This window comes from Bos mutus, chromosome 16 (assembly GCF_027580195.1).
Source record: "Bos mutus isolate GX-2022 chromosome 16, NWIPB_WYAK_1.1, whole genome shotgun sequence".
Taxonomy (NCBI): Eukaryota; Metazoa; Chordata; class Mammalia; order Artiodactyla; family Bovidae; genus Bos; species Bos mutus.
In genome coordinates this window covers 46,197,582-46,209,716 of record NC_091632.1, presented here as the reverse complement: position 1 = coordinate 46,209,716, position 12,135 = coordinate 46,197,582, and the positions used below count along the sequence as shown (strand labels likewise).

Sequence of the window (12,135 nt, the reverse complement as noted above, 5' to 3'; positions counted from 1 at the left end):
CACAGGCTCTGAACCAGTTTATCAATCAGTCACTCATTCATTTCCATTTTTCACTTTTCTGCGGTGACTCGACAGGTTAAAGATTTCATAAATTCCGAGCTCCTAGCACAGTTATATTCTTCAGAGGACCAAAATACCCTGATGGAGGAGTCTGCGGAGCAGGCTCAGCGCCGGGACGAGATGCTTCGAATGTACCAGGCCCTTAAAGAAGCCCTCGTGGTCATCGGCGACATCAACACAGCCACGACGTTCACACCCGCACCACCACCTGTGGACGACTCCTGGATCCAGCATTCCCGCAGGTAGGAAGATGGTGCCCCCAGTGCCAGAGGCCTCCCAGCTTGTCCACAGTCGTTTTCTGAATGTGCTTCCCTAAACCGATATGAAGAAGAAGTGAAATCGCTCAGTCGTGTCCGACTCTTTGCGACCCCATGGACACCAGGCTCCTCCGTCCGTGGGATTTTCTAGGCAAGAGTACTGAAATGGGTTGCCATTTCCTTCTCCAGGGAATCTTCCCAACCCAGGGATCAAACCTAGGTCTCCCGCATTGTAGACAGACGCTTTACCGTCTGAGCCACCAGGGAAGTCCAATATGAACCTAAAGCAAAAAGAGGAAAAGGATTATTTAAGTTCAGGAGGGATAGAGAGAGTCAGATAGTCTCAGCTCCTTTCAAAAACAAGCACAATATACCTGGACAATGGCATGTTATACAGCCATTAAAAAGAATAAGTACTGAAGTAAAAAGACAGTCCAGTTAATGTGAAGCTTAAAAAAAAATTTAAATTGTAGAATGTTGTATGCAAAAAAGCAATTTATGCATATATATATGTATATATATGAGAGAGAGAAGATAATATAGAATATAGATAAAAAGGATACCCAGGAAAAGATACTGGTTGTCTCCACAGAGGAAGGGGTAGGGAAGGAAACTTCCTTTCACCTTTTACCCTTTTATAATATCCGTAATGTGTATCTGAGTTAGTCAGACAATACTTTTTTAAACATAGTCAATTATAACATATTTTTAAGGATGACTTCTGATGGAAAGGAGGATGAGCAAACTGATGTCTCTCTCTGTCCCCAGGTCCCCCCCTCCAAGCCCCACCACCCAGAGGAGGCCGACGCTGAGCGCACCTCTCCCACGACCGACGTCCGGCCGGGGACCAGCACCCGCCATCCCCTCCCCGGGACCCCACTCAGGGGCGCCGCCAGTGCCATTCCGGCCGGGCCCATTACCTCCTTTCCCCAACAGCAGTGACTCGTTCGGGGCGCCTCCGCAGGTTCCGTCTCGGCCCACTAGGGCCCCTCCCAGCGTCCCGAGGTGAGTGTTCTGCACGCGGCCGAAGTAGGGGGGTCGCGGGGTGGGATGCTCGTGGGTTCTCTTCTCATAGCGTGACAGACAAAATTGATTTGGAAAAGAAAAGGGCAGAGATACTGTCCTACATGTTTGCTGTATCCCCTCCCCCAGGAGAGGAATCATAGGAAGATTGCTGAGCCCATGACTCCATTTAGAAACCAATATATGAACTACACTCTCCTTTCTCTACTGGCACAAACTAAATGAACCACAGAAACTTAGGTCCAGATGAATGATGTTTTGGCAGCTATTTGTAGAATTTGACAGAGAACTTTGAAGTGAAAGAGCCAGTGGCTGGTTTGCTGCAAGCTGTGTGCACCCTAGGTCACCAGAGCATCACAAGCTAAGGCCTAGCCTCTTCTATTACCAGAGGAATTCTATAAAACCACTGACTTCAAGGAATATTATCCATCTGCCCTCCGAACTTTGACCCTTAAACCCAATGTCACTAACTTTAATGTAGGCTGAGTAAAAATCTGGCTGATTCATCTGCAATTGTTTTTTAACACAGACATATGACTGCTGTGTGCGGTCACTGACAATAAATAGAACAATGTACATTTGAATAATACATTCTGGCATTTATAAGCAGATTTTCAGGCTTAATTGTGAAACAAAATAGCTAATAAATAACTGAAACTTGAAATCATGTATACCACATATAGTTGAAACTATAGTCTCACCTTCATACATTTACAGTCAATATATTAATTAGAGATTTTGAAAATAGAGGGAATTAGGGTTTTGTTTTTTTTTCCAACACCAGAAATTTAAAAAGGAAAGAAAATAGCCCATAGAGAAAGCTAGTTTTTTCAAAGTTCAATTCAGAGGATTAAAATATTTGTATACTCCATGAAGGAAAACCTTACTATGCTTGTACTGTCAAAAGAGAAGTGCTTTCTGCCTACCCATGAAGTCTGAACCACCTCACCCTCTGATTACAGTGCTTACATTTATTTCAATCTTCAGGGCTGTTGGGTGTAATGAAGAGAAGAAGGGTGTCCTAAACCACCAAACAAAGGGAGGTGTAGACGAATAGAAGGGAAGTGAAATCAGAAGATTTGATTTGCCACAGGTCTTGGGAAACTCAGACTGAGCCATGAGTTCCTCATCTATGAAATAAAGACTCACCAAGGTTGTTGCTCAAATCATATGAGATGGGATATTTGAAAAAGTCTCATTAACTGTAAATCACAGTGGATGTTATTGCCATCACCATTGTGGTCCCCATCAGAGAGGATATGTGTACTCTCAAACCAGTTTTTTTTTTCCTCTAACCTCAGAAAATTTGATTTATAATGTACTTGGAACTGAGCTTAATTCTAGTATTAATAATAAAAATGATAATATTTATTGAGCTCTCAATGTTTGCTTTGCGTGCGTGCGTGCTCAGTCGCTTTAGTCGTGTCTGCCTCTGGTGGCTCAGTCAGTAAAGAATATGCCTGAAATGCAGGAGGCCCAGGTTCGATCCCTGGGTTGAGAAGACCCACTGAAGAAGGAAATGGCAACCCGCTCCAGTATTCTTGCCTGGGAAATCCCATGCATGGAGGGGCCCAGTGGGTTACAGTCCGTAGGGTCACAAAAGAGTCGGACACAACTTAGTGACTAAATCACCACCACCAAAATGTATGCTAGGCGCTGTCCTGAGAGTTTTGCACGTATATTTTTGTTGAATGCTCACAACAACCCCACGAGTTAGGTGATTGTCCATTTTACAGACTAGATGCAGAGGTTAAGCTGTTTGCCCAAGGCACTCAACCAGGCCCTAACAGAGTTGGGCTTCAACACCAAGCAGTCTGACTCCAAAACTGTCTCCTAACCATAATGTCAGGATTTCTCCATCTCAGCGCTACTGACGTTTTTGTTGTGTGGGTCATGCTGTGCATTTTAGGACGTTTAGCAGCATCCTGGCCTCTACCCACCGGATGTCAGTTGCACTCACTGAGTTGTCACCACTGAAAATGTTTCCAGACATTGTCACTGGTTTGGGGGAGTTAGTCTTCCTCCCCTTGAGAACTTCTGTACTGCAGCATTCAAAAGACTGTCCCTTCCATGTAATCAAGCATAAAGGTCAGCGCTGAGCCTCACTTATAAGCAAAATTAAATTATTATTTTAGGAAACTTAAAATTGACTGGGAAAAGGTCTGCCATTGTGCCAAGAACGTATGGTGGCCATTGGGGGAGGGCTGTTAGAGTCCCACACAGGAGCCTTGAAGTCAGCTATTTTGTCTGTTTAGCTATAAGAAGGAACCAGAGCAACCTGGGGATGCCTGTCTTCAGGAATGAAAGTGCATGTCTTTGCCTGCTCGCTTGGCTGCTTCACCTCTTTGTTTCAGATAAGCTGGCTTGCTAATACCCTTCAGAGATACTGCTGAATGCTAAATTGATTTGTTAAGCCAGGTGGAGTTGCCCTTGGTATTTCTGAGCTCACTCACAGAGGGTAGCCGGCAGGAATCAGCCTCCCGAGCCTGAGCTGGAGAGGGAAACCTCCAGGTTTCAGTCGTCTGCACTCGGGAATTTATAGGACAACAGTTGTGTTACTCAAAATTTTTAGGGTATTCTCAAGTTAGAGCCAGACTTAATTTGATCTGGCCTTGCAAAGAGTCTCAAATGTAAAACAGAAATGAGAGTTCTGAGTAAAAGAGGAAAGTTGGTTGTTTTCTGCTGAGCCTTCGAGTTTCAGCGCCAGTTCTGCGCATTGGGAGGGAAATCCCTGGAGGGGCAGGGGGGTGGTCACCTGAGAGAGAGCAAGAAAGACTCTGTCAGGATCCTTATGCCTATTAAAGTTTAGCTTTAGATGGAGAATTCTGACCACATAAAGTCTGTTTTTAATAAAAGCCAGAGCGGGAATCCTACCAAATGCAAGCCAGAAATGAGGTTTAAGATTTCAAAAAAAGAAAGAGAGAGGAAAGGAAAGAGAGAAAGAGATAGAAAGAAAGAAAGAAAAAGTTAAAGGAATTCTTGTGGAAACTTCACCTTGTTCTATTTATTTATGTATTCTCTTTTCCCTCCATGACTTGCCTCCATTTTCTCTATTAAAATCTAAAAAACTTGAAATGCCATTATCCATCATCTTCAGAAAACCAACCCTTAGCTTTCCGAGAAGGAAATTTAATTTTTTTCCCCAGTCCTTTGCTTTCTTAAGGGCCCTTTCTCCCCTTTTATCTGAAACCAGAAACTCATAATATGACAAGACAGCACAAGGGGTATCCCGCCAGCTCCCTGTTGGGCTTTAATGTTACAAAGGCAAACACTGAACTTTTAGCAGCAGAGGATTCTGCCATGCACTGTGTGCCCGAGCTTAGTTTTCTTCCGGATAATTCAGAGTTTCATTAGCAGGCTATGATCTTCACTTTTAAGAGCATAGATTTATTATGACCCTATTCAGACATAATGAAAGTGCTTACAGTTGTACAGAAACCATGAGTATTCTGGGTGTTTTTTTTTTTGTTTTTTTTTTTTTTAAGTGATTATTATTTTATCTTTCCGTTTCAATGTAAAGAAAGAGGAAGGAGAGAGGCTGGTGGAGTCATTTTTGGCCCAGGTTTTCTCAGCTGCTCAAACTGTTCTGGTTTATGTGCATGGAGCCTTTCAGTGAGGGAGCTAGAAATATTGCAAACTACATGCCTGCTTTAATTAATTCCTCCTGAACTAGGGAAGCATTTCTGTCCAAAAGAGGCTCATCAACAGGGATGATTCTACCATTAGAAAGTTGACTGTACATAAATCTGACTTGGGGAACATTTTCTGATGCTAGACGGTTTCGTGTGTCCCCCTCCTCTCTCACCTCCATCAGCTTCTCTGGAGGGGCTGAAACCCAGTTGGAAAACCCCATTTAGTTGTATCCTTGTTTAGCAAGATACTCTTAAACAGACCTCAGTACCTCTTTAGGGGCCCTATTCTTTTACTTGAGGATCCTAATGTCTAGGGCTGATGTAGCTATTTTCAGTTAGAGCTTCTTAAAATTAGCTAATTGGGAATCACAGCCTTTGACATTAACAGAACAAATTAACTGAATCAGAGTGTGTTTTTCCTGGCAACGGTGACTCTGGCATTATTTTATTCATTTGTCTTCTCCCCTTTCCTTGGACTAAGCTATTTTGCAACGGTCAAAAGGGGATAAGGGTGGGAGGAAGGGTCTCTATCCAAGGAAAAGCAAACTTCACTTACCTCATCACCCAGTCTTCTATTTAAAAAAAAAAAAAAACTTAAAAAAAAAAATAGAAGTCCTTTTTTAACCACCCCCTATCACCAAGTCTGATGGTGTCTTTTAAAAATGACACAAGTGAATCAGAGGAGAGGGTTAGCTTTTACTCCAGCTCATTCACATGACAGAAACACAGCATGGATATCAAGAGTGCTGGATAGAAAGAGTCTCTCTCTGGGGAGGCCCATGGTGATACCGGCATCCCTGCCTTGCAGGGACAGCCCTGGAATAGCATTAAGATTACCCCAGGGCCTCCCACTTGCACTCCTTCCATGACTTAGTTTCCCTGACTTTACATGGAGCACCTTGAGAGTCTCCTCACAGCCCCACATTCTCAGTAATTCATGGTTCAACTAACCATAGCAAAAGATACATCAGTTCTTTATGTGAAGAGACAGTCCATGCATGCATGTTCTTTTCTTTACAAAGGTAAAAGCCCTTTGATTCTCTTTAATCTTGTTTTAAATGGTTGACCTTGATGTCTTCTGTACCGTGTCTCTTTTATGCATACATATTTTATGCATTGATTTAACTGACAGATAACACAGAATCCCTTTCACCTAGGGATAAAGCTCCCCTGTTTTGTTTTGTTTTTAGCCAGTTCCCCAAATTTTGAATAAGAGAAAACCTGTGATTCTTATGAGTGTGTCTTTGCATCCCTAATATCAAGGTTTGGTGCCATGAAGGACGAAGCTGCCGAGCCTTGAAGTCGTGGGCTCAGGGTTCACGGACAGTTAAGCAACTTGTGGGACTAGCCTGTGTCTGACTCCTCAGCAGTCATGTTCTGGAAACATCCTGACTTACTCCCTCCTCAACAGCCCTCTAAAAGCATGACTTCTTTTAGCAGCTGAGTGTCTTTGGACGAATGATGAATTCATCTTGTGATTTCTGATTTCAGCCATGAGCTTTCTATTTTCCTCACCATCTTTCTCCTTTAAAGAACAAACAGATAAATTTATGATTAGGTGTATTGATTTTTCAGGGAACAGTTATTATATTTAGCAACTGGATTTAAAAATCAAGCAAGGATTTTTACAAAGTATAATTGCTGAGACTAGAAACACCTTCAAAGCATTGTTTCTGATTCTTAATATTTGAGGCATATTGTGAGGCTACTATGTCACAGAATTTGTTACTGAAACCCCAAATGTAATTAATAATTTGTTGTAGGTTTACCATGAGTTGTCATGATGCTTAATATATTTTCATGAATATAGGAATTTGGCCACAAGATGTTCACTAAAGAAAATGTCTTTAATTTTATTTGATCCTCTCTATTAAATATTTCATCAAAATCATTCAAATACCACAGTGATTCTGGTTGTAACATAATAATTCACTAAAGTGGATCAATGGTTAATGTCAAAGGTTTTCTTTCTTCAGGGTCTTGGTTTCATTCTAGTTTGAGTGGAAGTAAATTAGTCTGGTGGTTTCCTTCTTGGGTCTAGCAAACTTGAGTTACTTTACACAAACATCTCCATCCCACCACAGTCCAGACTGACTGGCAGTCTATTTAGGTCAGGCTCAGGAATGTGGGAGCTTTACAGCTGTGTCAAGATAGACTTCAGATTGCCTTTAAATTTTCAATGTGCCCCTTATCTTACTTTTCCAAACATCTGATATTGCAGGAGGGTACAAGAAAAAGGAAAATAAGAAAGGATCTACATGAGACAGTACAAACAACAGAAATGCAGACAGAAAGCAGGGCAATAAATATAACAATAGACCATATACCATCTCAGCCCCATGGTAACTGGCACTGAGTTAACAAAACAACTTCTTCCACGTCTCACAACAAATAATAGCAAATAGCTCTGTCATTGTTCTTGTTTGGGGCTGTACATTGCTAAGCTTCAACAATGAAGGGAAAGCCTTTCTGAGTTTCAGGGTAGCCCATCCACCCCTGGTTTCACCTGATCGAGGAAAACAGCCAAGACTGGAGTCTGGCACAAGAGCCATTGTCCGGTGAAAAACGCACAGTCAATAGTTATTATTCGTCCTGTAGCCAGTCAGCAGCCAACTGTCACCAGCTGGAATCTGCTGAATGTTCCTACATACAAGTTGATGTCAGCTGAAAGAAAAGAAAACAATTCTACCCAGTGTAAGCAGACCCACAGTCTTGTAGACGCACACAAGCTAGTACTTCTGTTTCATCACTGCCCTCTTTTGTCTCCCTCACTGTAAGAAAAGAACGGTTTTACGGGGAACGATTTTTCATTTTCAGGCAGTTATGGTCAGATGGCATGTTTTTCAATGACTTCAGAGATTCATGGCACAGCATGATCCATGGCTCTTTCACCTCTAAATTTTCTGTAAGCAGCCAGCTCCAAGAATAAGCTGCTGGATGCTTCTTCCTCCCTCTGATTTATCAGTTACAAGGAAAAAATCAGAAGTGAAATTTAGCTTACTAGAGCCACTTCAGCCAATAAATAGCCAGGAAATTAAACATGAAAATGTAAATGCTGCATTTTTCACTCAGAATATGAATTACATGCCTACCTCCAGTTGTATGAGAGAGGAACTGAGGATTTAACTGAGGGTTTGATGGCTGTTGTCTACTTGTCATAATTTTATTTTATTTTATTGCTGCTTAAATATAGAATTTTTAAATGCCCTACGTTGAAACCCTCAGCTTACTGTAGCCAACATCTTGTAACCATTGTCTAGGGGAACCTCTGAATCTAAACATATATTTACACCCTTTAGTTGCCAAATGAAATCCATCTGGCTTACCCAGTGCCGTTTCCAAAAGAATATTACACTTTTAGTCTGGCCAGTATTTTTAAATGTAGAAGAGGAGGTGGGGGGTGAGGGGCGTGTTGGAAAGTCACTGGGTTTCTAAGAATCTGCCTGTGTACTGATGCCACATTAACAGTATTTAGATGAAGTTTAAGCTCATGTGGCAACTCTGACCATAAATAGAATTCCTACAGAGGGCAGTGTCGAAAGCCACAAAGAACTGAGGCAGGCTCATCATGGCACAATACTTTCTTTTCTTTCTGGCTAATTTTTAGGCATCAGAGCCACATGGTAGGCAAATCCACAAACAACGAGTGCTCTAATTTCTGAAATTATTTTTTAACCATTCCCATAAACACCAGGAACTGTCCACTCCTGTTCTCCAGCCAAAATTATCAGCTCACATGAATTGTAGAAAGAACACATTCCATCCAAGGACCAGGGGGAAAGATGCATAATCAAAATGGTAAATGGCAAAATTCTCAATTGCTCATGGTCAATGACGAGGCCAGGCCTTCTTGATTTTAATTGCTCAGACACATGGAGAATTCCAAATCTTCATAAAGTCAGCATTTTCCCCCACTGGGATTAAACACTGAAAAATGGGATAATACTGTTCTTGCTGCTGTTATGGGAACCCAGTAAATGTGTAGGTTAATATAAAATTTAGAAGTAAACTTTATCCTTTTTCTGTTTTTGTTTTGTTTTTGAGAAAGAGAGAATAAGGGAAAGACTAGATAACCACCAACTAGATATATCACCACAAGTGAATCCCCAGGCATCAGTGGCAATTTTGAAACCCGAGAGAAAGGAGACCTCAGGTGGCTCTGAATATGATTTGGAAAATAATCTTATTTTACAATCAAATATGCCAGTTGCCTCCACCATGTAAATAGATACCTGTATTAGGTTTCAGATTTTCGTGAGCAGCTTTATCTACATTTCAGTATATTTGACATTCATCTAGCATGAGACTTTTTATGATAAGAGGAGATGGGAAAGCCTTTTTTAAAGATATTTTGCAGCTCAGAGAATCTAAAATGAAATTATTCCACTTGGAAATGGATAATTATGTAAGGTATATTCTGTACCATGTGCATTTTTTAACTTTATATTAGGATTGCTTTTGAAGCCAATTTTAAGAGTGAATGCAGTTTTTCCCTCAAATAAATCTCCTCCTAGTCTCGTGCTCAAGTGTTTTCGCCAGAAAGTCTGCACTCTGCTTTGCCTTTTAGACCACCATTCATGGAGTAAAGCTATAAAAATGAGGAAAACGTCTACTTATTTTTAAAACAACTAGAATTTCTTTTTACTTCTTAGCAGTATTGGAAAGTATTTTAATAACTAAAATAATAAAACTTCATGTGAGGCCAGTGCTACCTTAATTATTGCCTCTTGGGGTGGAAAATTAAGGAAACATTAGTAAATGTGTTAACTAGAGAAACCACTGCAGTAATTTCCCTCCACGTAACTGGGTCTAAAGTCACAATAAATCCATGCTGTACATATCCTTTGAAAGAAAGAAAAGTTATAGTTTTAGCTGTAATAGTAGTAGTATCAGAACTCTCAGGACTGAAATTAATGGACCATAAAAATCCCTGCAATTCATCAGCGGACTTTGATTAACCTACTTAAATGCTCTCCAGTTCAGTTTAGGGATCTGTGATGAGGGTTGTTGATATGATTCCTTGATTTGTTTTAATATTTCGAACACTCTAAACTACCCTATTACCATCTTAATACTCTAAAACTAATAAGTATTTGGAAATTCATTTTGAGGCACCGTATCTTTGAATAAACATGTTGAAATCGTGTTTCTTGCTTTTGCTTAAAACTTTGGTGTGTGATTGATGACATCTTGTAGATTTCCCTCTTTTTTTTTTTTTTTACTATACTCGCCTCCTTCAACCCAGGACCCTTTCCATTTGATATATAGTGTTTATTCAGTCTTGTGACTGAACAGCACATGAGGCATTCATACCGATAACCACGGTTACTGTGTTGTTCCCTTCCCTGTAGAGCAAGAAGTCTCAGCAAAATATTCTTGAGGGTCACAGGGAATCTTTGCAACTTACAAATACTTTCCCAGTCTCTGTAGACTATTCAGGTTTCTGTCTATATGTTGTTATTTTTATCATTAAAGTTAACCTTTACATTTTTGTCTGTGGATTTCATACCACTTATTAAGGTGCATTTTGAGGTACAAAAATATGGAGCTAGAATAACGAAGGTAGTGCTGACCACTGTCTCCAGTCCGGAAAGCGATGTTAAAGCAGAAAGGCAAGGTTTTAGGACATTTGTCTTTACTGCATTCTCATTGCATTCCTGCTTTGTACTCCCCGTCATTCTGATCCCTTTTGTCTCTAAGTTAGGCACTACACCCAATTATATAGGACGGTCTTCCGTTGGTTACTTCTGTCGGACACCTGCCTTCTAGCTGTGTTTGGCAGGCCCGCCAGATGAGGTAATAATCAGAAGAAAATGTTCTGGTTTTTTGGCCCCATCCACGTACAAGATTATTCAAAACAGTTTTCTGTGAGTGAGAACAGAGATGCTTTGAGATCCGTTGGTCTAACATTCTGTGGGGGTGTGGAGGAACAAAACTGTAAACTTTTTTGATCCCTTCTAGAAGAGTGGAAATATAAATTACATCTGCCTTTGCCCATCCTCTCAGTGATGGTTACAGACAGATATATGTAGAAATGAGAGCCTCTTATTTGTAAACATTCTAGCTTTGCTCTCCCCAGCCGTCTTCTTGAGCACAGCTCCCATGGTCATTACAGCAGTGTTTTCCTAAAAGCATATTTTGTGAACTATTTCTCCAAGATGATGGCAGTTTTTTGTAAGACAGATGCCTAAAAGACATATGGTTTTCATAGATTTTTCCGTCTAGACTAGCTTTATTTAGTGACTTTTGGCCTGAATTGGTCTAGTTAAAGTTTCTGTAGGAGCGAGTATAAAATTTTTAAATGTGGGCATACCATTAAGGTGTAAAACAAAAAGTTTGACTTCTTATTGGCGAATGATTAGAAGGGATTGGTTGAAAATTTCCTTCAGGTTAAGTAATTGTGATCATACTGTGCACCCACTTGTCTATCCCTCTCCCACAACACTGTCCAGAATGGAAAGGCTTACCCTCAAAATCCGGTAACTGTTAAATTCATATACTTCTCACTGTTTTCCTGAGTAAATTCTTTGTATTCCAGTTGATGTGTGTGAGTGTGTTAGAAAGCTGTAATTCTTTCTGCAGACTCTTTACATGGCCCAGGGGACTTATGATTCCTTGCCCTTTTAGCACCAGTTTTTACAAACACAGCATTTCTCTCATTTTAAAAAAAGCGTCCAACAAGCCGCAGAGTAAAGGAGAAGAACATTCAGGAGTTTTTGTAGTGCCTTCAAACGCCGATGAAGATTTCATTTTAAAATGGCAGTTTTTGAGCCAGCGTCAGAAGACTCATTTAGAAACAATATGATACTTCAAGAGGAAAAGAATAATTTCTACACTTGCCTAGAAATCAACCTTTTGCTCCCTGACACCACAGATCCGTGCCCAGTTTAACTGCATCAGAACACGGAGACTTGTGGAAGGGAGAAAATGTGGGCCATTCTGTCTTCGCACTGAGCATTTAATTGGACTCCGTTACGTATTTGTTCACTGACATGGCAGCTTGCAAAGCACACCACCTCTCTGTTTTTCTGTTTGCTTTCAGTGTTTTTGTTTTTCAAGCTTGAACTCTAAAGCATGTTAGAGCTCCTCCTGCTGGAATTTTTTTTAATCACTGGGATTCTAATTAGTAAACTGTACTTCGTCTCCATTTTTTCCTCTCGGAT

At 40.7% G+C, this 12,135-nt stretch overlaps 1 protein-coding gene across 7 annotated transcripts in view; it reads left to right on the top strand.

Annotated features, from left to right (window-relative positions):
• DNM3 (dynamin 3) overlaps positions 1-12,135 on the top strand; it is a 645,907-nt gene that overhangs the window by 614,130 nt on the left and 19,642 nt on the right. For 4 of the 7 annotated variants that reach the window (XM_070385287.1, XM_005902409.2, XM_005902410.2 and 1 more), the window contains 2 exons: positions 76-302; positions 1,086-1,322. In XM_070385287.1, coding sequence (XP_070241388.1) covers positions 76-302; positions 1,086-1,322 — 464 coding nt within the window. Of the gene's footprint in view, positions 1-75; positions 303-1,085; positions 1,323-2,327; positions 2,605-6,235; positions 10,863-12,135 lie in introns of those variants that run through there. The other 3 variants (XM_070385288.1, XM_070385286.1, XM_070385285.1) reach the window with 2 other exon arrangements.